A 26570-nucleotide genomic window follows, 5' to 3' on the forward strand; every position below is an offset into this window, starting at 1 on the left:
GCAGCTATCCCCATACTATCCTATGGTTATCTGTTACACATGTCTGTTATGGTCATTCTCTCTTTATGTGTGATCTTGGGATCAAACTAGGGTCTTACTCATGCTAGGCAAGCACTCTACCACGGAGCTATAGATCCAGTATCCCTTGTTTTTCTATTTTTTGATTTGTATGTGATGTGTATGCTCTATTTCAACAATCTCAAGGACAAATTATGGATTGGATGAGTAGGCTTTAGTGTCCCAATGAAGTCATGTTTCAGCCTAGGTGGCTTTTGGGCAAAGTGAAGAGGAGCAGTCTTTCATATAATCTATTTTTTTCACTGTACACATTTTCAGTGTTCACTTCCTGTGCAGCTCTAAGCCCATGCCCGAGTATTGTGCTGTTTACCATTCAAAGCAGTTCCAGAAAACAGCATGCGTGGGTGAAGGTTGTGGATGTGTGCAAAGGCTCAACAAGCATAAATCAAATCAGTCTCAGATATGCACCTACATGAGCCCAGCCAGGAGAGGGTCCCCCCCAGAACACGTAGAAGGTTGGGTTGGGTGAGCTATTCATAGGGAAGGAATGTCAATACCCAGAAGAGGGTTCTGGCCTCCTGAAATGACACAGCTGCTGTACTCTCAGCAGCTACGAGAGCATGAGAGTCACAGTGGATTGGCTCCGTTAGCATCGATGACAGAGAGAGGAGGCTTCACTGGGCTCTGCCCCCTGCAGGGAGAGCACATAAGCAGGTACTGGTTGCTGGGGGAGAGGGACTTTTCTTTAGCAGGGTAGCTGCCTGTAAGCTGACAGTGTGCCTATGGGTAAAGCAACACCCTTGCTCCCAATTAAACTCACTGGTTCGCCAAACTAGACTTGGCTAAAATTGTTTCTTCAACCTGTGGTTTGTTTCCTATCTGGGATGAATAGACATTTGTTCATTCTTCTCAGAAAAAGGTCACACAACATGGGAAACTCCATTCTGCTCAGAACTGACCTTCACAGATATAGATAAGGACATTGATAAGTCTTAAGGACTGTGGTCTATGGAAACTGTGGTTCTTAACATTCAAATACGCCTATCCCATAATCTGCAGGGCTTTTTTTTTTGAGGGGGAGGGGTAGGGTGAGACAGGGTTTCACTATGTAGCCTTGGCTGTCCTGGAACTCTCTAGGTAGAGCAGGCTGGCTTCAAACTCAGAGATCTGCCTGCCTTTGCTTCTCAAGTGCTGGCCCTATAGGGGGCTCTTAATGTCTCAGAGTATCCTCTGATAGCCTGGGTGTCTGTAAGAGGTGTCTGTAAGTGCACCTGCCTGTCTGGGAGGCCAGTATGGATTCTATAAGGGATCCAATAAGATGACTTCAGGAGTTCTCCCAAGTCTGAGCCTATTTTCCAAGTTCAATGACAACTGTTCTCAATTTTCCATCATTTTGAACCATTAATTCCTAGTCTTTTCTTCTGCCTCTTGGGGGGAAAAGGTTCTGATCTTTGTCAGGCAAATAGTTTAAAATGGAATCCTGGAGGAGGAGATGGGATGGGGAACTGGTTGGTAGAGATGTAGGTTTGGATGGGGCCGAGTTGGACATGCCCTAATCTGTTTCTGCATCGGTTTCCTTTTCTGTAAAACATACTGGTATCGAGAAGGATGTAGTAATTATTCCTATTTTATATGTAGGAAACCCAAAGCTCTAAAAAGTTAATTTGTTCAAGAATTCCCTCTGGAAAGTCAAGATTCGGCCTGACTCCAGGGTTGGAGTTTGTAATTACTGATAAATCACTATCGGGGTGGAAGGGTACAGGATGGACCGGGAGATGTGGCGTCATATTAATACTGATGTCCACTGTCGGATGCTTCCTAGTACTCAAGGTGTCAAAAGGAAAGCGTATGTTAGCAGGAAAGGAACGGAATGTAGTGCTGAGGGTGAGCAGGGAAGCAGGAGCAGAATCAGCCAGTCTGCCCCGCCTCCTTCCTCCCTTCTTCACTCTACCTCTTTCCCTGCCTGTGGAAGGCTCGAAGCGGCAGAATCGCCGCGTTAACGCAGGCCTGCAGCGCCTGCCCCTCGCCGCCGAGTACGCCCAACACCCCCTCCGCAGGACGCCACCGCATCTCCCTGCCCCCAGCAGCAAGGCTTGCAACAGGGAGGAGGGCTGCAGCGGCTGCCACGGTTTATGCTTCTCCAGAGCTTCGAAGCAAGATTTCCCCAAAAAGCCATATTAAATAAATAAAAGGAAATTCAGCAGATGGGAACATGAATCAATGAAAACTCCCATATGAGTGAGAAGATTTATGTCAAAAAACAAAACATCAACATCTGGGAGCTGCCGCGCCTCATCTTGGTTGTTCGTTTGGAATGGATTCTTGGCGTCGTTTTCCCCCTCTTTCTGGCTGTGAGAGAAGGCAGGGGGAAAAAAATAAAAAAGAATGAAACCCATTTTAAAATAGTCGTTTTAAATCAGGAACGAAAGCCCGCTTTTCTCCCTCAAGGCAGGAGGGGATGTGATGCAGGCAGCGGAGCTGTGGGCTGGCTGCGGGAGCCTGGAACCGAGAGCCCCCTGCCGGGCGCCGCGGGGCGCCCCTGCCACCCGACACGGACAGCTCGCGGCTGTAGCCGGGACAGCCGCGGCGACCGCGCGTGCACACGCCCGAGCGCCCTCCGCACTGCGGCCTCGTCCCACGCGGGTGGGAGCCCAGGCCGGTGATCCGGTGGCAGCTTCTTCGGCGGTCAGCCCCGCCGAGCTCCCCGACCTGAGGGGAGCCAGGGCTGCCACAGAGAAGCGTGAAGTCGAGATGTTCGCCTGTCCGCATTTAGCTCTTTGGCTGCACCACACAGGGTTTTGGAGGGAAGGTGCTGGGTCCGGGATTCAAATCATAGCTGCTACAGCCCGCTGATCGCCTTTGAGCAGATTTACTTTCTGGAGGCAGCGTGGGAATAACAGTACTTATTCCCAGGCTCCCAGAGGATTGTGGGTGGTAAATGACAAAAGCACACAAGGTGCTTAGCACAGTGTACATATACACAAAATTGAATAAATGTGAGCTATTATCATTAGGACAGAGGCTCGCGTCTCTCACTGTGGCTCTGCAGAATGCATTCTCCCAGCTCTGCAGCCTTGTAGAAGCTTTGACACACCCTGTTACTCAACTCCAGTTGCACTAACCTTGTTTTTTGCCCAACAGTCGAGTTTCCTTCTGCCTGCGCCCTTCTGTGGAAGGTTCTTTCATCTTCCGCTTTGACACAATCAACCCTTCACATCATCCAGGACTCTACTGCTTTGCTTCCTCCCTCCCCAAAATGTGCTTTCTCTATTAGAGCCTTGGCTTCTGGTTCCTTGCAAGGTTCCTAGATGAAATGTATCCTTAGCTTGTTTTTGTGGCTAATGTCCATCAATTTTTCAGTTTGCTCCATAAGGTCAGTAGTGCGACCTAATGTGGTCCGTGAAGTTTTCGTGGCCCCCAGGCCAACCCCATGACAGAAACTTCTTCAAGTGCAGTAAATGACCGGAAGGTGAACCATCAAAACCAATGAAATTCTGAGGACAAGTCCCTCCCCATCTCCTGCCCAACACCCTCCTGTGGCCCTCCTCTGCCTCCTGCATTTTTCTACCTGAGACAGGGTCTCACTCTGTAAACCAGACTGGCCTTGAACTTAGATCTGTCTGTCTCTGCCTCCAGTGCTGGGATTAAAGGCACACATCACCACTCCCGGCTTTTTCTTGTATTGTTTTATGTACACACGAATTTTGCCTGCGTTTGTATATCATGTGGGAACCTAGTGCTGTGCAGGACAGAAATGTATGTCAGATACCCTGACGTTAGGAATCACTATGTGGGAGCCTGGAACCAACCCAGGTCCTCTTACTTGCTGCGCCATCTCTCCAGCCCCTGTATTCTTGTTCTTTTGAACTGTTTCATCAATTCCTTACAACAGTAGACTCATATCCCTATTATCAAATATGCCAGGTCCTGTGCTGGGCACCAAGAACACAGACACATACAGTTTTATCTTTGACCTGATGGAGTTCAGGCCAAAGGTGGAGACGGACATGTGAACAGAGGGAGGGAGCAGGCAGCAGAGTGAGGAGGACGGGAGGGGAGGGATGCTAACACGTACTGGGCCCTGTCTTCAGGAGGTGAAGGTGGACCCAGCTGAGTGCTTTCTCTGCGTTATCATAGTAAAGCTCAGGGCCAGCACCAACGCCTATCATTATCCCTGCTGCACAGACGAAGGAGAAAGGAGTTAACTTGCCCAGGGCCACAAAGATAGCGATGGCAGCAGACGGATTGAAATGGGCGGGTTCTGACTCAGAGCCAGAGCTGTGAACTACTTAGCCATGCTGCCTGGGAGCAAACAGCTGTGAGGCTGGCCTCCCTGCCCCACCCCCAGCTCTGTGCTGGTGGGCGTGGGAGCTGCCGTTCCAGCGGCAGGAGGGCCACCACCCAGGAGCAGGCAGGGAGAGAAGACCTGTTGGAACTGAGGAAGCCAAACTCCCTGCCCTACACACAGAGCCTGATGAGAAATGCTTGCAAGGGTGCAGAGGGACCTACAGGGGCTCAGCAGAATCAGGAGCACCTCCGGCTTCTAGCTGCCAGCACTTGAGGAAGGCCCCAGTCTGAGCCTGGCACGAAGCCCCAAGCATGCCGCTTTCACCTCTCTCACCTCCTGGAAGCACTGCAGAGCTTGCTACATCTCTTGCCCCAGCTTTTCTGAAGGCTGGATTCCCATGCTCTGCGTTGCTCTTCAATGGCAGCCACACCTAGATCCTCAGTTAGTAGTGACAGCTTTGGGAGCTGGGAGGGGAACCGTGCTTGAGGGTCTTCTTTTCTGAGGTCTGGCTGAGGCCAGATGAGATTACCTCCCCAGCCCTCGGAAACCTGCATCCTCCCCAGTATCTGAAATGTCATTATTTTTTAAACTATATTTACTGAGTGTACGTGCAGGAGATGCATGTACGTTTGCATGCCGTAACACACACATGAAGGTCAGAGGGTAGCTTGCAGGGGTAGTTTCTCTGTTTCTACCATGTGGGTCTCTGAGGTAGAGATTTTTGTCAGGTTTGTGACCAAGTGCTTTTATCTGCTGAGCCATCTCACTAGTCTCTTTGTTACTTACTTTAGATTAATTGATTGTATTTTCTGTAGATGAGTATCTTGCCCCTCTGTATGTCTATGCAGCAGTGTTAAAAATGGTTGTGAGCCACCATGTGGGTGCTGGGGATTGAACCTGGGTCCTCTGCAGGAAGATGTGGTCTTCACCGCTGAGCCATCCCTCCAGCCCTCCTCCCCTAGAGTCCCAAGTAGCCAGGCTAGCCTTGAACCTATTGTGTAGCCGAGGACCACCTGCATCCACCTCGAAAATTGCCGGCATCACAGGTGTGCCACACCTCACGCAGGTTTCTCAGCGCTGAGGAATGAACCCAGCGCTTTGTGCATGCTTCCAAGCATGCTACCAATTGAGGCGCCTCCCCAGCCTTATGCACCTGGAGAACTTCAGCAGGTGTATCTGAACTAGGACCTCAGATGGCCAAAATCTCAGGGGAAGCTGGACGAGACACACATCCAAGTGCCTGAGGCAAGAGTGTAATTTTTGAAGGACCTGGTGATCAGCTGGGTGTGGGAGTGTCTGACACCTTTCGGGTGTCTGTACAGATCACAAGAAATCCAAAAGGCAGGCTGGGGAGGAGCTCATTCTGTTGGCTCCGGAATCCACGTTTCTGGTCTTTCTTGGGCTCCAGCTATATTCTGCTTTTGGGATTCATCAGATATCCATGCCCACCCCTCCAGATTCTGACGCAACTTTTACAGATGCTAGCTTCCGTGACGCTTCAGTATTAACAATGACAGTGCAAACTAACACGCGGAAGACAAATGAAAGTAGAGCCAACCTGGAGTTCAAGGTCGCTTTCCTAGATGCTAGAAGAAACACGGACAGAAATAAGGAAGTGGCAGGGTGAGCCTTTGTAGGTAAAACTGAAGGAGTAATGTGCTCAACCCACTCAGACACTGTGGGTCCAAATGTACCCTGGTGGCCAATAAGGCAGGTCTTGATGACCCTGGTGTCCAGTGCAGTATAAAGACAGAGATGGAAGTGGCCAACAAGGCCAAAATCCAGGGATTCATACAGAAACAAGAGGCAACATTCGTGCTGAGAAATTTGGTAGTGGAGACAAAGAAACAGACTGATAATTGAAGAAGCAGGAGGATCAATTAATGACTTGGCTGAGATAGGAAAGGCTTGTGTATATTTCATAGGCGGAAAGCAAAAACTTAGTGAAGAAATGCATGCTTTGATATGAAGATCAGGGTAATTACAGTGACAAGGTTGTAGAAGAGACGGGGAATGAAAGAATGGGATTGGGAACAAATAATTTCTCTTAGAAAAAAAGCTCAAACTTCTTCAACTGAGCCTGGGTTCTTGTCCTTTCCCCTAAGTCACAACCACGCCCTAGAGCTATTTGTATGGTGTATGACTAAACCCAAGTATGTTCACAGTGGCTCTCAAGTTCCCTCCAACTCCTCCATCATCATATGTAGTCATCATTCATTGACTGTGTCTTCTGAGACGGGCACTATTTCATCAGTCCCATGATACAGATGAGAGAACTGAAGGAAACAATAATTAACCTGACCAAGACAACCAGGCGGTCAGTGGGAGCACGGTACTGAATGTCACACAACCCCTGCTCTTCTGCCCAGCTTCCTGACCCTTCAAAGAGTTGAAAACGGCCGCCTCCAGGAAGCCAGCCTGGAGGGTGGAGGGCATGCAGCAGAGGTCTACTGCTTTTTGATATAACCCTTTAGTACTATTTGACTTTTTACTATAGCGAAAACTCTTTTAACGACCTTCTCTGCCCTCTTCTACATTACCTTTTCGTTGGTAATGAAAAGATAATTTCAATTTCATATATCTTCTTGTCTGAGAGGTCAGTGCCATGCTCCCTGCTCCTTGCCAGCAGGTTCTTCCTCAGCACACTTCACACCCAAGTATAAATTGCTTGACCACCGACCAACCCCATGTCCAGATTCCTACCAGGCGGCAGGTTTCCTGCAAAATGTTCTTTTAAAATAAATGAAGCAAAACAAAATATTTTTAAAGAGTTTGCATTAAAAAAGAAAATCCTGTAAAAAAACAAAACTGATACCCATGTTGAAGGGAATGACTTAGCCTTCAGTGACAAATGTGAAGTTCCTGGCTGAGAAGGGACAGGGTGACAATGAGGACTTGACCTCTTTCCTAGATCCAATCTATCCCACACAGCAGTTACTTAAACACACACATACTCCCCACAGTCTTTACCATCTTTTTTATTTTTATTTTTTTTGAGATAGGGTCTCATGCATCCTAAGCTGACCTCCAATTTGCTACATTTCTGAGGATAAATGGCCTTGAATTTCTGATCCTAACTCCACTTGCCCCGTGCTGAGCTTACAGAAATGTGCCATTAGGCCGAGTTTATGAAGTCCTGGGGAACTGGGCACAATCCATGCATTCTCAGCCAGCACTTTCCCAATTGAGCTACATTCCTAGCCCCAGCTCTATCTCCCGCCCCACATTCATTTGAAAGAAGTCAATCTGTGGAGACTGGAGAAATAGTTTAGTAAGAGTTTGATGCCCAAGCATGAGGACCTGAGTTCAAATATCTAGCACCTATGTAAAAAGCTGTGCATGCCCAGGTGGTAGTGGCACACACCTTTAATCCCAGAGCTCTGGATGCAGAAGCAGGCAAATCTCTTAAGTTCAAGGCCCACCTGGTCTACAGAGGAAGTTCTAGGACAGTGAAGGCTACACAGAGAATCCCTATCTTGAAACAACAACAAAAAGCTATGCATAACTATGCACACCTATAACAACCCCAACATGAGGGAATGGTGACAGAGACAAGCAGATCCTAGGAGCTCGCTGGCTAGCCAGCCTACCCTAATGGGAAGCTTCTGGTTGAGTGAAAGACCCTGTCTTAAAGGAGTAAGGTAGAAAGTGATAAAGAAAGATAGTCAATGTCCTTCTATGGCATACACACAGAAGACAGAGGAGGAAGAAAAGGAAGAGGAGGAAGAGGAAGAGAAAGAAGAAGAAAAATAAAGAAGTTGTTACTGTCATCCTATATGGGGCTCCTGCACAGCCTCTCCTGTAGAATCTTTCCGTTTCTAAAGAACCACACCACATTCATGGTCTGGTGTCTTCCCTTCCACAGTAACTTGATTAAACTAACAGAGTGCAGAAGAGACAGTACAGGTTCCAGGCCTAGTTTTTGAGACACCTTACAAGTTCTACTTTTGTATACTCTGAACCATTATGTAAGAAGTTCACATGCACACCAGAAAAGGGCCCCAGATCTCATTATAGATGGTTGTGAGCCACCATGTGGTTTCTGGGAATTGAACTCAGGACCTTTGGAAGAACAGCTAGTGCTCTTAACCTCTGAGCCACCTCTCCAGGCCATTGTATGTATTTTAATTGCCCGCTGGCTTTGTCTGCACTACTACATTGCTTCCTCAGGGACCATATTCTTCTGTTTTTATAAATTTTCTTTATTCTTGGGAATTTCATACATGTATACAATGAAATATGACCATGTACATATACTCCCCACTTCCCTCTCCAACCTTTCCTGTATCTCCCCAACACATCTCCTTCTCAACTTCAAGTCTTCTTTTTCCTTTGTTAGCCTACAAAGTTAAATTAGCGCTGGCCATGTGTGTATGGATTCGGGACTATTCCCTGGAGCATGGAAAACTCACCAGTGGCCACATCCTCAAAAATAAAACAATTTTCCCTCTCGAAGAAGATATCAGCTGCTAACAGTTCCTCAAATAAGGAGGGGGGCCAGGAGAGCATGTCTCTCAACTATATCAGCATTTTAGCTGGATTTATCTCATGCAGGTGACCCCAGCTGTGGAGTTCCTGAATGTGACAGTCATGTCATGCCTGAAGAGAGCATTTCACATCCTCTGGCTCTTATATAGTCTACCTCCTCTTCTGACATCTTCCCTCATCCTTGTGGGTTGGAAGACCATCATTTAAAGCTGAGTATTCAGTCACTTCTCAACTTTGACCAGTTATGTATCTCTGTGTTTACTGCTGCCCATCTGCACAAACAAGCTGCTTTGACCTGTTTTGCTGTTAAGACAGGGTCTCCTAGGCTGCCCTCTAACTCATGACAATCCTCCTGCCTCAGACTCTTAGCCTCCTGAGTGCTGGGAGTATAAGCATGTGCCATCATAGCGGGCCACATCCATTTTTTTAAGTTGATAAATAACTCTAGGTATCCTCCAGCACTGAATAAACTCTCATAAACTTGATTAGTACAAATTAAAAATGTCTACAAAAATAAAGGCAACAACAAATGTCTACAGTACTCCCTGTTATAGGAACAGAGTGGCTTGTATACACATCACAAGAAGTGATTTACTAAGTACCTAGACAATAGGTTCTTAATGACAACAGCTGGTCTTTGTGGAAAGATCGAATCAACTTGACTTTGGGCCATAATCCAAAAAAGACACAGTGTGAGAGCAGCAGAAGAAAATGGCTGATGGCTTCAAGTCTTGACAATTTTAGTAAGAGCAAAAGTCAATGTCATTCCAACAGTGTTACTGTGGGTTGCACTGAACAAGTGAATGGATGTGAAGATTCCAGCTTCCTCCACAATACTCACTCAATTAGTCTCTTGATGTTCCCAAGATTCTGGGGGGAAATAATGGTCCTTCTTTCCCCCTGGAGCATGAGAAACCCACCAGAGGCCACATCCTCAAAAATGCAATTTTCCCTCTCACAGCAGATATCAACTGCCAACAGTTCCTCAAATAAAGGGTGGTTCCTGGAGAGCCCCTCTCTGAACTTTATCAGAATTTTAGCTGGCTTGATGAGGTGCAGACCACAGCTGCTGAGTTCATGAATGTGATAGCCATGTCATGTCCTGAAGCCACTTCTTTCCTCCTTCTGGACAGTGTCTTACTAGTTATCTGACTGGCCAGGAACTCACAATCCATCTACTTCAGTCAACCAAGACTTACAATTGCTGGCATACGCCAACACCCCTGGCTGTAAAGCCATTTTGTGTATGGAGGCAGACACCTTATTCTCTGTTCAAACCTCTTCAACTAACTTCAGACAGGCCAGTATGTGCTCAATCCAATAATTAGGGTCTGGTGTTTGTGGCTGTGTGCAGTTAACAGATATTGTATCAACATATTTTGTGGGCTGATGGTCTGGGTTAAGTCCCATGTCGGACATAAAATGGGAAGCTGCCACCCCTGCCCCAAGGGAGAGAACCAAAGAGACTACACTTGCATAGATGAGATAATTAAATAACAGGACAACATATAATTACTGCTAAACTGTGTAGTAAAAATTAAGGACTACAGGGATTGGGAAAAGCAGAGAGGTGGTGAGAGCTCAGGAGTCTTCACGGCAGACCTGAGATCAGGCTGAGCCTTGAGGAAGAAAGCCAACTAAAGGCAGCTGAGAGGAAGAAGAGCCCGGAAGACCCAGAAGGAGCAGAGCCAAGCCAGCACTTGTTTTATTTCAGGCAGCACATGGACTATGAAAGGTGGCTGTCCCAACTCCTCAGGCAAGAACATTTCTGAATAGCTCCCCATGTTCAGGCTCCTGGACTTTCATGTGGTTTCTCTTGCTTGCAATGCCCTTTCTCCTCCTAATAAACTTACTCAAGTTTAAAAGCCCCAACTCAAATGTAAACAACATGTCTGAATCCTTCCATGCTATATTCCCCACCCACTGCTCATGCTTTTATTAAAATACTATTTATAGTTCCCTGCTTAACCTCCTCCACCACCATAATTAATACTGACTTATTTCTCGGACACTGTGTTCATTCCTTCGTAAACAGTTATGTTGTTTTGACTCTCACAACTGCACAAGGTATCCTTTTCCCTAGTTTACAGATAACAGACTTAGTGTGCTTTCGAACCTGCAACAGTAACAAAGCCAGGAAATCAGAAAGCTAGTATTCAAAGTGGCATTTGTGGGACCGGGGCCCATTTGCTTTTTGTTGGTGCTGGAGACTGAACTTGGCCTTGTGCAGGATAAGCCTGGCCTCTGACTCTGAGACCCCTACAGACCTTGTTCTCTCTTTTTGAGACAGGATCTCACTTTATAGCTCAGAATGGCCTGGACTCATTATGTCTTGAATCTGTGATCCTCCTATCCCAGCCCCCAACTACTGGAATTAGTGTCAAGATTCTACTTTTTTGAGACAAGATCTCATGTAGCCCAGGCTGGCCTAGAACCATGTAGCTGAGGACGTCCCTGAACTACTGATCCTCCTGCTCCACTTCTAAAGGGTATGCCGCTATACCCCACTTCAGCCTACTCTTAATGTACTGGAGCCATGAATTTTTGGAGGCCACAAATGCTGTCTATCAATCTGTCTTCTCAGATCCTAGAATGGTGGCTGACATATGGCTTGAGGTTGTTTAACAGATAAACACAACTTTCACTCCACATGCCTGGGTCTAAGAGTAGGTACAACCAGTACTCTTTTACCCCAGACACTTCCACCCACCTAAAAGTCACATATTGTGGGGAAGGAGAGAGGAAGTCTGAACACCTCACTTTTTCTCCCCAAAGGACTCCAGAGTGATCAAAGTGGGACCAGTTTACAAAAACTAGCATTGGCTGCAACTGGACTGGAGCGGTCACACTGAAGAGGGCCGTGAATCTTTAGGTATTTTGAAAGGAACAACCAACCACTCGAAGGTCTCAGCCTGGGGGTACAGGAATGGGAATAAATAGTCAAGGTTGCTCTAGTTGATCCTATCCTTGCAGGGGCCCAGACAACAGAATGTCAGCAGTTGAGGGCACAGGGAAACAGCGCTACACTGTTAACTTTAGCAGCCCGCAGTCTCCTAACTTTTTTTTTTTTTTTCTTCCCCTGACTTCTAATTTTTTAGGAACTTTGATTCAGGCCAAACTAGGATTCCTGGCTTACAGGCCAAAAAGATTTCAGGACTAGCCAAGGTGATGAAGATCTGGAGATTTTATTAGAAATAACTTTAACATAGGCCTAAGCATGAGGCTCAGAAGGCAATACCAACGTGGAAATATGGACTCCTCAAGGGAGAGTAGCAATTGTCTTCGTATTAGCCATATACCTCTTTGGTGGTTAATCTTAAAATGTCCCTGAGAACCATTCCACTTCTCTCTCTCTCTTTTGTTAAATCAACTTTATGAGTGGTTCATTGAATGGAACTGTAATCTGATAAAGTAAAAACCAGGTGCCACTAGGTTTGCACAAGGTAAGTTTGTCCTCTATCTGTAAACTGGGTTTCTAGTGAAATTTCTAGAGAAACAATAGCTTATGGCTGAGAAGAGAGAAAACGGTCTTAAACAGCTGCTAACTGTGCTGGAATTCTTGCCCGGCCGCTGGCGAGGATTTTCTCTGCCTTTCATTCCTGCCTCGTGGAGAGTGTAAGTGTAAAGAGAAACAAAGCCAGCGCTATAACCTGGGGGCAAAAACCTGCCCTGGGTACTTTAGGCCACTAATCGGTCACCATCCGGGATCCCCGTACCGTCGTGTCTCCGCTTTGGCGACACCGGACAACACCTTGTCCCCGCATCCGCATTACGTCCTTGTAATTCTCACCTCGCCAGCGCCAGGCCCGCCCCACCCGCCACTTCCTCCCTAGAGCGCCATCCTTCCGGCAGGACTCATTGCTGATTGGCTGGCTGGGGACTCGGCCGCTGGGGACTGCGCCGCGGCCGCTGCGGCGCTTGTCCCGTCCTTTGGCCTGGACCTGGCGGCTGCGAGCTCTCTATGGTGCTGGCAACGACATGTGGCGCCTGACAGGGCTCCTGGGGCGAGGTAGGGGTCGTCAGCAAGGCAAGTTCCAGCAGGCGATTGACTCGGAAGTGCAGTGAGCCGTGATCTGTGGGACCATCGCCGTAGCGGCAGTGGGTGGTGTCAGACCCGTGGAAGGAGGGACATAGATAGGGGCGAGGCTCAGTTTGAGGCATCCGGCGCCTTTGGAATTTGAGATGAGGTTAGAACAAAGTGGGGGGAGCTCTGGAAGGGGAGGAGTCAATGAAAGAGCGCCAGTGGGAAGCGGGTAATGTAGAGGCACGTGCTTTGTACTGTGAGAATGTTTGCCTACAGATGTGACCTTCTAGAACAGGAGTTACCACTTGCGTCAGAACTCTGCGAGAAGTTTTTCCAAATAAACATGTTTCATCCTTAGAGGTCTTGCTTTATTAGTTCTGGGATGGTGTTACCCCGGGATGCCCTACGTGGCCAAAGATTTCTGTTTGTACCCTGATTTCAGAACCACTGCCAGGGCTTGGCGCCCAGGCTTAATGGTGGAAGGCTTGTCTAGAATGTTAGAGGTCCTGGGTTCCGTCTCCAGCAAACACTGCACAAACAGATGTCAGTGAATCCTGGGCTCCCGGGATAAGGCTCCCTCACAGACTGAAGACTATGGAGGCCATCTCTATGCAATCCAGCCCTTTTGGGATGACTGACCCTTTTTATTCCCACAGCTCTTCCCCGCCTGCTGGGACCTGGCTTCCGAGGGCTAACACCCAGGCCCACCACTTCAGATGGGCCTCAGACAACCACCACCCTGCTGCTGTTCCCTAGGCCTAACCTTGACAGGTGAGAGACTGAAGTTCTGTCACATGTGGCCTCCTGCTCCCATTTTGTACAGAAATGTAATAGATTCTAATTGTGTCATCTAGGTCAGGCTCCCAAAGTCCAAAGAGGAGCAGGGACCCAAAGTGCCATGGATGGAAAGATGTCTTTCACAGGATGTCTGCTCATGTCTCCCCAAACACTCTGCAGGATGCCATCTCCTGGGTAAGGCTCCAGTCCTGTACCTTCCTAGTCCAGAATGATCTTTCATGGGACAACACCCTAATGTAGAAACAAGAGCAAGAGTGTATCCACATGTGAGGCCTGTGACCTGAGCATGTTCACAGAAATATTGCCATCCCTCCAGCCTCTGCCGTGCATTTGTTCTTCTCCATTTGTTCTTCTCCATTCGATAGACATTTATTTAACACTTCTGAGTTAAGTACTAAGGACACAACAGAGAACAAGAAAGATGCAATTCTTGCCTACATGGAATTTAGCATAAACAATAATAAATTGCTGATAGATAGCATGACTTCCCAACGTGAACTGTATGCTCACATTATCTTGTTTAATTTTTACAAAAATCTTGCGAGGAGAATTTAACCCTCAGTTCATATACAAGGACACTTGGGTTAGTAATGTACCTGATCTCACATGGCCCTTAAGTAGAACCTGATTTTACTGGCCTGACATTCAAACTTTTCCACATGGTTGCTTCACCTAGTTATCTTGTAGAATAACCTAATGCATAATAGCTGCTCAGTAAATATTTGTTGAACTTGATCTCTAAGGTCAGGGGTACATCATAAACATTAGATCTCATGCCAGGTGATAGTGGTGCACACCTTTAATCCCAGGCAGAGGCAGGTGGATCTCTGAGATCGAGGTCACCCTGGTCTGCACAGTGAGTTCCATGACAAGCAGGGCTACACAGAGAAGCCCTGTCTCAAAAAACAAAACAGAACAAAGCAAACATTAGGTCTCATAGGGCAGAATCTGGATGCATAGGCAGTGTTCCGTGTAGAGATTCTAGCTCTAAGGTATTCTGAGGGAAACGGACGCGCATTATCACTCTCAGCTCTACTACATTCCATCCTCGTACTTCATGCTGTGTACTTTGGACAAGTGACTTGACCCCTCTGAGCCTCACTTTTTTTTTTTTAATTAATTTTATATGCATTGGTGTTTTGTCTGAATGTATATCTGTGTGAGGGTGTCAGATTCCCTGGAACTGGAGTTGCAAATAGTCGTGAGCTTCCATGTGGGTTCTGGGAATTGAACCTGGGTCCTCTGGAAGAGCTGTTCTTAACCACTGAGCTATCCAGACACACACACACACACCTTTTTGTAACCTGCAATTTGGTGTCATCAGCAGAGCCGAATGGAATATCTCTTTGATACAGACATGGCTATCTGGGTTTCTGTGGACCAGAGGCAGATTATACCATAGAGAAGGGAATATTTTTCCATTTTGTCAAAGATCTGAACCCTAGATCAATTCCACATCAATTTCTTTAGAGAACTGGCGTAGATCCCAGAGGTGCCATCTCTAGGTGTGTCACCACCACACACATGGAAAGTCCTGCACACAAACTGTCTCCAACACTGTGTGTACTTCACCTTGCTTCCTAATGATGGTATCTTCCTCCTGGTTGCAGCTCCCTCATCCGCTACATAGGGAAGCTTTTTAGTACTCTTCCCTCTCAAGCTCTGTGTAGCCTTCTGGTTTGGTTTCTTCTTGATGTTTAGCATAATTGTTAGGTTATTGTATTTGTTTCTCTGTATGTTTGGGTTTTGCCTTTTTCTTTCTTTTTTTTTGAGACAAGGTTTCTCTGTGTAGCTTTGGCTGTACTGAACTCAATTTGTAGACCAGACTGGCCTCGAACTCAGAGACATGCCTGCCTCTGCCTCTGGGAGTGCTGTGATTACAGGAGTGTGCCGCTGTGCCCGGCTTGGTTTTGTCTTTTTCAACCAAAGATAGAAATGTCATGAGGGCACAGGCACTGTCTGTCTTACTTGCTATGGTGCATAGTTCCTGTGGCAGCAAAGAAGTATTGGAGCGTCTCCAGCACAGCACAGGAAGATAGGGATGAGCAACTCAGCTGTTCTGAGTCAGCTTTTCAAACTTCCACTTGTACATGTGTGTTCGTGGCCTTATTGGGGACTCACCTTGTCCCTGTATTTTAGGCTAAGCTCCAACTTACCACAGTACCTCTAGGTCTGCCTAGACCCCTGTAGTCTGTCCCTTACTAGCACATGCATTCAGCATCCATTTTTCTTTAGGTACCTACTCTCACTTAACACTACCCTGGGCTCCAGGGATACCAGAATGTGCGTGGTCCATGGTCCCTGCCTCTGTTATTCTTACAGACTAAGCAGGAGTGACAAACCCTAAGTGAATAATTGAAAAGGACCACAGAACAACAAAGGCCAGGCTCAAGTGCTGTGAAGGTACACAGTGTGGAGCTGCCCAGGTCGTCAGGGAAGGCAACCAAGCAGATGATGATTGACTGGTGGGTGCTGTGTTCCTGATGTACCATTTTCTTTCCCAGGGCACTCTGGCCGTGCTGGCCCTGCACCTGGCGAGGCAGATCCACTTCCACGCATCCCCCGTAGCAGGACCTCAGCCAGCTGAACGCAGCTCTTGGCACAGTTCCCTGTACCGCTTCCTCTCCTCTTCCTGGTGGCACCCACACTCCTGTGAGTTCTGGACCCTCAAGGGGCAACTGGGGCAGGGTGGGAGTTTCTCTGGGCCAGGAAGTATCTCTGGCCACACCTCAGGAAAAGAGCCATCACAGCAGCTCTTTGCCTTTCCTTTCTGAAGTCAGAGGAAGAGGAGTGTGGGGAAGTGCCGTCCACAATGGGCGTGGGCCATGCCTGCCCCTCAGTGCTCATCAGTGTCCTTCTATCACCTCCCAGAGAGGAAGCCCTAAGGCCCAGGCTACTTTACACCATGGGTGTGGCTTCCTTCCCAATCCTCAACTAATTAGGTTCAGTCCTGCAGTCTGAACCTGTGAGGGAGGTGTCTCAGGAGTTTCACAATTTTTCCTCATCAGTAACTGAATCTGTTGAGTGTGCATTTTGCACGTAGCCTGCTCTAGAGTAAGAGTTCTGAGCCCACAACTACTGCTTACTAATTATTCTTGTGTCCCCGAAGAAATCAGTTTTAATATCCCCACACCTCAGTTTCTTCATCTGTAAAATGGAGTAATAATAAATGGTACAACAGGGGTTCCTTGGGAAGACCAAATAAGTTACTATGTGTCAAGGACTTATCACATAGTATGCACATAGTATTATTGGCTAGAGTATTGGTTCTTGCCCTCTGATAACAGATTGTCAGTGTTAGCATCAGGTAGGGAGCTGGCTGCTAGGCTACAACAGTGAATGAGGTAGGCATTTTCCGCCACTGCAAGAATTCAAGTGATTTGTGCTTAGGAGAAGTATGGATAAGATGGGTCAGCATAAGGATGGGTGGGTCTCTGTAGAGGAAGGCCAGCCATGTAGGAGTGGATAGGGAGGTCTCAGGAGTCACAATTTTTCCTCTGGCCTCCCAGATCTCAGAGAGGACTGACTGGGCCAACTGCCCTTGCCTCCCCTTCCCCCCCCCCCTCCCCCCCCCCCAAGAACTGATTCCTTCTCATCTGACCTTGCTGGCTCTCTCCAGCGCTTCGGAGGCATGTTCTTCCCAGGCCTGACTGCCCAGCTCCCAGGAACGCTGGCCTCAGGGAACCGAGGCTGGGCCAGGAAGCACCCCCAGCTCTGCCCCAGTGCTTTCCTGCAGACAGCTCCCTGAGAGCTGACCTTCTGAACCTATCTGAAAAAGGTGAGACCTCACTTAATACCTACAGAGCGGGGTGGGGCTGTGGGATGGATGAACCTAACACCCACAGAAGGGGGAAGGGCTGCCAGGTGGACCTCTGTTGCTCTGTGTGCCCAGGTAACCAGCTGTCATTCCTGTGAGGCCTCTTGCTTTCTGGGGTGACTGAGAGTTACAGGACACAAACAGGGCAGACGAGGAGAGAAAAGAAGGGAGAAATCGCACCCTTCTCTCCATGACTGCTTTTCCTTGCAGAGCCCAGCGACTTTGGCTTTCTGCATGACATTGGGCACTTCACATCCCAGGCAAAGGCAGATGAGGCCCACCCCACTGGAGAAAAAAATGTACGGTTCAGGTTTGGTACCTTGGATGTGCACCCCACTCGGGGGTGGGTAGAGATCCAAGTGAACCATACCCTGATGTTGCTTCCTGTTTCCTCTCCAGGAACAAGACAAGCCCAAGGCTCTTCCCCTAGAGGAGGCTGTGACTTACATCCAGCAACTCTTTCAGCTCAGTGTTGCCATCGCTTTCAACTTCCTGGGTACCTGGTTCCCTGCCTCAAGGCAGGAGAATGAGTAACATGGAAAGGACATGGGCTGGGTTGAATACAGTCAGAATGGAGAACAGTTTAAATGAGAGGTTTATCTTCTCTCTAGTTCGTAGACTAGATGTGGCATAGTGCTTCAGTGGGGAGCCATCCTTACTTAGATAGGTTCAGCCAATTCTTTACTTTATTTTATTTTTTGAGACAGGGTTTCTCTGTGTAACAGGCCTGGCTGTCCTCGAACTCAGAGATCTGCCTGCCTCTGCCTCCTGAGTGCTGGGATTAAAGGCATGTACTGCCACCACCACCTGACTCATTCAGCCAATCTTAAAACTAGCTCTCGTCTTGGGTTCTGAATTAGTTATTCCAGCTCCTGCCCTCTTGTATATACTCTTGGCAGCTGAGAGGAAGGAGATAGTAAGCTAGAGCACCACTCCTTTCCTCTAAGGGCATGACCTTGAAGTTTCCCTCCATGGAGGTACATAAGCCACAGGACTTATAGGCTATCTGTTATAGAGGAGCGTGAAAAATGTCTTCAGTCGAATGGCATGTGCTTCCTTAAAAATCCTGTCCTGTGAAGGCAGAAGAAAAGTGAGGGCAAAGGTCCTGAGGCAGCGCTGAGCTTTACTTGCTAAGGGACAAAGGAGAGATGAGCCTGCCTGCACCTTAGGGCTCACAGAAAGGAAGAGGGATGAAGTCGGAAGCAGGCAGGCTACAGGTCCAGTAAAGTTTTCTGAGCCCAAGAAGAGAGAAGGGATTTTGTGAGACAGGAAGCCACTGGAGCAGGAAGGATGGTCATGTGATCTGACATACTTTTCCAAAGCTCTGTGTGCCTATTTACAGGCCAGCATGGGCTGAGGGGGCCAAGAAGGGAGGCGGGAGACAGGGCAAGAAGACTTGCTTAGAACTAAGCACGAGGAGATGAGGGCTTAACCATTTATGCAGGAAGCAGAGACCAGAGGAATAGAGGAAACCAGGTTACTATTGAGCAGGTGGGGACTTCTGTTCCTTGTGTCTTCTTCCCAAGAATAGAGGACTCTGTGACTGAAGTCTGGACAGTGACTTCAGGAGGCAGGGAAGTGAGTTTAACTCTGCTTGCTGAGTGGAATGTGGCTTTTTCCTGGCTGGCTTTTTATGACTTTGAGGGACAGGTTCTTCTCAGAACCCTCTTACCCATTCCTCCATTCATATATTCATTTATTCAGCAATTGCTGAGCCCTGTGGCAGAGCACAAAGGCAGCACAAGCTATAATCATATTTTGCATTTATGTAGAATTTTCATCCCATACAAAATTACTTCTCTGTTCTTGTTCTGCCTGCCTCGAGGATTTTACAGTATAATTGAGGAGACAGGGCTTATTCTTTTGTAACAGCTGCGTCTATAGACAAAGGTTTGGTATATTAGGAAAGTGCTAAAAAGAGTTTAAACCCAAGTGTGATCTGAAGGTTCTAGAGCAGGAATGATGGGAGGCCTGGTGATTGGCACCGAACACAGGGTCTCAGGCAGGACACAATTTGAGCAAAGATGAAAACTGGCAAAGTTGAGTCCCGCCTCAGAGTTAACATGTCAGTCAAGTGTTGGGCCATCTTCTGCTAAGGCTTCTTATTGCCCCATAAGACTAGCTGAGCAGGATCACCTGTGGGATTCAAGCCTGCCATGGAAGTCCTCTCTGGCTACTATAAGCTCAAGAATCTCTGGGTCTCTTGACCTGCTGAGCCTAGGTGGGGGGCGAGCCCCCCCCCAGAATCAACAAAGCTTCAGAGATCCAGGGCCAGCGCTGCCAGTGTTTCAAGGTCGCTGCGGTCAGAATACTTAAGGGTTCTTTCCTCTCTGAGAATCTTCTCAATCTGATTAAGATTCACACTCCCGACAAAGACTCATTTATGGGTACACAGGCAATGTGATTGATAGCCCAGGGGAGGGGTTGTTCCCAAAGGGCAACTCAACTATTGGCCAGATAAGCAAGCAGAGCCATGACATGTCTGGCACCAAGCCCCTGATCCTACCCACATTTCTCTCTGGTTTGTGAGCCAGCTGGGGAAGTCAATGTTGCACACTTGAAGAAAAGGTAGATTCTGGGAGAAGATGAGCAGCCCTGAGGGTCTGGTTGAGGCTGTACAAGGTCACAGTAGGAACTGTGTTTGTGCTTCATGCTTTCCTACAGGGACAGAGAATATAAAGACAGGAGCCTACACAGCAGCCTTCTCCTACTTCCAGAAAGCTGCAGACCGTGGCTACAGCAAAGCACAGTACAATGTGGGCCTGTGTCTTGAGCATGGCAGAGGCACCCCCAGGGACCTCAGCAAGGTACTGTTCTATCCCCAGACCCAGTGAGCTCAAATAATGAGCAGTAAGCAAAAGAGGTTAATAGTTCCACCTCTCTCCCTGACTGTTGGAGCCTAGCTGTGATTCCAAAGTAAAATATAGTAACTTAAAGAAATGTACTCAGGAAGTGGGGCACGGTGCCACACGCCTATAATCCCAGCACTCAGGGAGGCAGAGACAGGAGCATCTCTGTGAGTTCAAGGCTAGCCTGGTCTACAAAGCAAGTCCAGGAAAGCCAAGGCTACACAGAGAAGCCTTGTCTCGAAAACCAAAAAACAACAACAAAAAGAAATGTTCTCAGAACTCAAGGAGGGCAGGCACTCTGCCTTTCTTTGCACTCTCAGAGCCTAGATTGTGCCTTGATAAATAAACTAATAGTGAAATAGAAAGATAGGTGTGCAAGGGTGTCATATGCAAAATATTTTGTTGAAAGCTGGGTGTGGTGGTGCATTCCTGTAATCCCAGCCTGGGGAGGCAGAGGCAGGTGGATCTCTGTCAGTTCAAGTCCAGCCTGGTCTACAGAGTGAGCTCCAGGACAGCCAAGGCTACACAGAGAAACCCTGACTCGAAAAACCAAAAAAAAAAAAAAACGGAGTTTTTGTTGTTGTTGTTGAGCTGTATGTGAAGGGAAAGGGGAAAATCAGTTTAATGTTCTTAAATGTCTGTGGGAACTTAATAATATATCAGATCTACATCAACAGGGAAAGATATTCTTAGTGTAGTTATGTCTCTTTCACTGTACTAGTGTATATTCATACATAAATGTATAGGGCTGGAGAGATGGCTCAACAGTTAAACAGACTAGCTGCTTTTTCGAAGACCCAGGTTCAATTTCCAGTACCCATATGATGGCTCACATGCATCTCTAACTGTAGTTCTGGGAAATCTGACGTCCTCTTTGGCCTCCACAGGCACTGCACAAACATGCACACACATACATGAAGGTAAAACACCCATGGGCACAAAATAAAATAAGGAGTGTATAGACATAGACACAAACATACATGTGTAAATTTATGCAAAGAATGATCTTAATTGAACATGGTAACACACACTTTTAATTCCATCACTCTGGAGGCCAAGGCAGGGGGATTTCCACACAGTCCAATCTGGGCTGAATAGGTGGTAACAGGCTGCAGGAACTCTAGATCTAGACCTGTTCTCAAAAAGACAATAGATCAGAATACCAACAAAAAATCCTAGTGCTTTTTAGGAGGCAGGCCAATTTCTATTTTGGGTTTCTGTTTTTAATTTTTGACTTAACAGCATTTTACCTGACTAACCTGATTAATGATTATGTACTTATTTGAATGAATTTTTAAAATTTCATTCAAAAAAATTGTCAGGTTGCCTGCAGACTGATTATTTCTCCTGTTGCCCCAGGCAATCCTCTTTTACCACCTGGCTGCCACCCAGGGCCACAGGCTGGCTCAGTACCGCTATGCCCGGTGCCTGTTACAAAGTTCAGGCTCTTTGTCCGACCCCGAGCGGCAGAGGGCGGTGTCTATGCTGAAGCAGGCTGCAGACTCTGGCTTAACAGAGGTGAGTGCCACTGGTGGGTCTGTCCTAAGTGAGGTACACAGAGCCTGAGTGACCAAGTCTTTCTTTTCCTTCCTCCCTGACAGGCCCAAGCCTTCCTTGGAGTGCTTTTTACCAAGGAGCCGTACCTGGATGAGCAGAGAGCTGTTAAATACCTTTGGCTGGCAGCCAGCAATGGGGTACGAATGAGATCTCTGGTCCGCGCATATTGGGGATCAAGTCTGATAAGAAAAGGGATTTGGGAACTCGTTCTAAGCTCTGGGCTCATGATATGTTTTCCAGGAGCCTTGAAATGATAATGCTATCAATAATGGTATTCAATAATGCCACAGTTTTCACCGCCCCACTGTATGACCTTGGACAGGGCCACTGGGGTGCTGAGCTTTAAAGACTGCTCAGGTGAAGATGGGAATCCTTTCTTGCAGATATTGTGAAGTTTGGCTTCACAGCAGGGCTCCTCTCTACCAGCCTCCCGGCCTGTTGCTACATATTCACCATATCACTTCTTGATTCCCTGTAAAATAAGCATAAAATGCCACCCCCCCTCCAAGACAGGGTTTCTCTGTAGAGCCTTGACTGTCCTGGACTCACTTTATAGACCAGGCTGGCCTCAAGCTGGTCTATACAGCTTGATATTGGTCTGCCCCTGCCTCCCCAAGTACTGGGATTACAGGCGTGTGCCACTGTGCCCAGCAAAATACCTACCTTAATATCTGCTACTTCACAGGGTTGGTGGGCGAATCAACCAAGATGGCAGGTATGAGAGCTCTCTGTAAGCGGTTCCCATGACTAGCCATCGTGGTGGGGATGTCAGAGACATACAGAGAAAGGAATACCTGGTTATCTGACCTGGTGTTGCCATTCAGGTGGCAGTTTGTTCAACAGGGAATGGTTTCCATGGGATGCTGAGGAGGAATGCCAGGGGAATGATTACTTGGATCTCAGGAGCGCTGAGTGTGAACAGTTGTTCTGGGTGTAGACAATCTCAGAGCTTTTTAATCACTGAAATGCCAAGGTGGTCTGTGGTTCCTCGGATTGCTCAGCTTATTGGATGAGTATGTGTGTTTACTTGTTCCTGGAAGGTCAGGAGTCCTGGATTGGAGCAGGCAGTGTGCCCTGCCTGCATAGGACACCACTGCTTCTCTCTGTTCTCTGACCGGCAGGCTGACAGCATTATTGAATCAGAATACTTAGCCTTAGCCACTCTGTGCTGCCCATAGTATTTGTTGTACCTGACAGAAGAGGACAGCTAGCCCAGCCAGTGACCACACTGTGACTGTTCTTCCTCCAGAGTGGGCCTGGTGTCCATATGCCAGGTACACCTTGAACCACCTGGCCTGCTAGGGTCAGACTAGCATGCCAAAAGGAGACAGGTACAAAGGGATATCTGTCGCTCCTTATGGAGCACTGTGTTGGGACACAGCCCTTCCACTCTTCAACCTTCCAGAAACTGGGTCACTAAGGGCTTATACTGAGTAGTGTTGTGGGGGTTAGGGCTTACATATTGCCTGTGGCCTTGTTCTGCCCTGGCCTACAGCTCCAAATCTACTGTATTTATTATAGACTTTGGCCTGCATGTCACAAATGTGGGATCAGAGCATGCAGCAGAAACCTGTGGAACACAGAGGAGAAATGGAACCATGGTTGGGAATCTGCAAAACTTTTTTTTTTTTTTTTTTTTTTTTAAAAAGGGGGGGATTAATTATGTTACGAGCTCTCTAGCGAGTGAGGAGAGCTCAGTGGTGTGAATAACCAGAGGGGAATATGATGCTAGTGGCACTGACCTTAGCACTTTGATACAGGGACAACCTCAGCAGGTGGTTTCCCTATTATCCTGTCCTGTAAGTGAGGAAGCTGAGGCACACAGGTTGGAAGCCAGAAAGGCTAGCTGTGTAAGTCAGGCTCCTAATGCCTACTTCTTTGATCTCAAAGAGGAGCACCATGTCTGAGGAGAGAGAGCCAGGGCCTCTTGCTTGTGCTCTGGTTTTTGTTTTGCTGTCCTTTCAGGTGAAGTCAGGGAAGCAGGCTGGCAGGGTGGAGTCTCCCTGGGCAGAGGAACCTAATGCCCTAGGCAAGACTGAGCCTCTGGCATTTCATGGTTGAGGAGCTTGGAATGTGGCAGGCTGCACAGATGAGGACCAGTGTGTCTGCCTGACTCCACCTCCCTCCTGGCCCAGCGTCCCAGCTCTTCAATTTGTCTGTCTTCTCTTTTAGGACTCTCAGAGCAGGTTCCACTTGGGAATTTGCTATGAGAAGGGTCTTGGTGTACAGAGGAATCTGGGAGAGGCTGTGAAGTGCTACCAGCAGTCAGCAGCTATGGGGAATGAACCTGCCCAGGAAAGGCTTCGGACCCTCTTTAATGTGGAGGCAGCAGGTAATGCAAGTCAAGGCCATGTTCATTCCAAGCTCAGTGCCCTGGGACAAACAAGGGCAGTAGCCCAGGTCTCCTTGTCCTGGCCCCAGTGGTAGTTAGAAGCCCAGCTTTCAGAGTGAAGTAAACTTGTGTTGTGACCTCTGCTGACACTAAACTGGGACTCCATGCTTTCCAGACGTTTCTTCTCTAACAGTCAGAGCAACAGTAGAACAGTAGAACTCCTTAGCTTATTTAAGCACTAAATTTCAGCAGTAAAGGTCTTAACATAACTAGTCATGGTGGTGCATGTCACAGCATTTGGGATGCCAAAGCATACATTCCCAGATGGCTTGGGTAACATAGCAAGACACTGCCTTAAAAATAAAAAATAAATAAAAAAAGCAAAGCAGAGTCTAGCACGTGGTAAGTATTCAATAGACCTACCTTTCTAGGGCTATGAGAGTCCCACTGACTGAGCTGGGCCCGTTAGCAGTGCCAGAGGAATCAGAACCTTTAAGAAGTCAATGCCCCACAGTCATGCTGGGGCACACCTTTAATCCCAGCACTCGAGGCTGAGGCAGGTGCATCTCTGAATTCAAGGCCAGTATAGTCTATATAGTAGGTTACAGGACAGACAGGACTGTGTAGAGAGAGCCTATCACAAAGCCCCTGCTCTGAGAACTGCTTGAGTAAGCATTGCTGTCACTTCTTTTTGTAGCCCCAGGGCCCAGCCACCTGGCCACAACAGGACTGAAGTCTTTCTCCAGCCCTTCCCTCTGTAGCCTGAACCCCCTGTTGGCAGGTGCCTCAGGCCTCCCTCATGCTTCAAGCACTGGGAGTCTTGGCCTCCTCTGCAGAAGTGGCCATCTTGGAGTCAACCATGGAGCCCCTGGCAGGCCTGTACCATCCTTGGAAAGGAGTCTCGTGAGACTGGGTTTCGGCTAAGGTGAGATAAAATTCAGCCCTGGCAGTGCCATGCGGGCTAGGAAGAGGGTAGGCTGGAGGTTGGTGGCAAAGATTGGGTATTGTAGCAGTTCTGGTTAGTGCTCAGGTGCATGACTTTGGCCTTTTCTTCACTTTAACCCTGGCAGAAATATTCCTTCAGAGACCCCCTTGTTTGTCACCTTCACCTTGTTTTTGAACAAATAACTAACCTTCTCTGTACCTGTGCCTCAGTTTCCTCACCATTAGACCATACCATAGTTTGCCAAAAACCTTTGACATGTGCATGCCTTCGGAACTTTACAGGGTTTTTCGTGGCATGAAATTGATGCTTTGCTTTAGTGATTTGTTTAATATATAATGCCAAATATAATAGCAGATCCAGAAGCGTGGCAAAAGTGCAGAGGTGTTCCCTGAGTGTCTGAAGCTCGGGGAATTCTGAGTTGCCCCAGCATTCTCACCTTGTTCATCTCCAATAGGCTCATGATCGTTTTCATATCTGATATGGGGGAGGGGTTGCCTGAATGCTTGCATATGTCTGCTCGGGTTTTTTTCAGTCCTCCATATTAATGATGGAGCCTGAGAGTTCTCGGAAATACCACAACTTGAGTCCCAAAGAAGAGGCCAGTTCACTATTCACCTTCCGGGAAGCCATCAGTACCTCTCCAGCACCATAAAGAAGAGGAGTGCGTGTAAAGACCCAGCTCTGGCTTTGCCACTGGTCTGCCTGTGCCACCTGGAAGCAGTGACGTGGTTTCCCAACATTGTTTCCTCAGTTGTAGACCAAGGGCTGTAGTGTGTGCCCCCTGCCTTAAAGGAATGAGGTGCAACCTTTCCACTGCAGAAAAGACTTTACCCTTGCTTGGGTTCCTGAAGGCAGAGTAGTGCCTGCAGTTCCATGGCCTTAAAGAGTCACCAGCCTGCTAGGCATGGTGGCACACCCCTTTAATCCCAGTACTCAGAAGGCAAAGGCAGGCAGATTTCTGTGAGTTCAAGGCCAGCCTGGTCTACAAAATGAGTTCCAGGGTTGCCAAGGCCATTACCCAGAGAAACCCTGTCTTGAACCCTAACCACCACTGCCAGAAATAAAGAATCACCAGGCCAGGATGGGGATCAAAGCTGACATCATGACTCCAGCCCAGACTTCTGGTCTACCAGTTCATACTGCAGTGTTATTTGAAAACATTATCATCACCCTGCAGATGTGGAGATATCAGTAGAGATTAGGCATGTGGAGAGTGGAGGCCATGAGTCCATTTTGGGAAAGGTCAGCTAGGAATACAGAAGTGCTTAATAAAACAGATGGTGGATTATCTCTCAATCTTGCCTTTGTAAGTGTGTTGGGGGAAGCCAGGGAGATGGGGGCGGGCTGGAAGCTGAGGCTCCATCCTCCTCTCTAAACTCTCCATTAACCAATTGAAAGGGTCTTAAAAGCTCTCCAAGAGAGAGACTTAGAAAAAAAAAATTACTTTCTGAGT

General features: G+C 47.7%; 1 protein-coding gene across 2 annotated transcripts; it reads left to right on the plus strand.

The window, feature by feature from the left end:
* Window positions 1-12673: 12673 nt before the first annotated feature.
* On the plus strand, window positions 12674-26413 carry Dele1 (DAP3 binding cell death enhancer 1). 2 transcript variants are annotated; one of them, XM_055622824.1, is made up of 13 exons: window positions 12674-12821; window positions 13475-13589; window positions 13673-13790; window positions 16121-16268; window positions 17236-17394; window positions 17644-17732; window positions 17833-17929; window positions 20098-20240; window positions 21642-21800; window positions 21884-21976; window positions 24012-24171; window positions 24869-25096; window positions 25650-26413. In XM_055622824.1, exons 1-12 carry the CDS (start codon window positions 12773-12775, stop codon window positions 25093-25095), a joined length of 1557 nt encoding a protein of 518 aa, XP_055478799.1. In that variant the 5' UTR covers window positions 12674-12772; the 3' UTR covers window position 25096; window positions 25650-26413. The 2 variants fall into 2 exon arrangements, with proteins under 2 accessions (XP_055478799.1, XP_055478800.1); XM_055622825.1 differs by having other exon boundaries at window positions 12674-12803.
* The last annotated feature ends 157 nt before the right edge of the window (window positions 26414-26570 follow it).

Source organism: Psammomys obesus, unplaced genomic scaffold (genome assembly GCF_907164565.1).
Source record: "Psammomys obesus unplaced genomic scaffold, mPsaObe1.curated_primary_1811, whole genome shotgun sequence".
NCBI classification, from domain to species: Eukaryota; Metazoa; Chordata; class Mammalia; order Rodentia; family Muridae; genus Psammomys; species Psammomys obesus.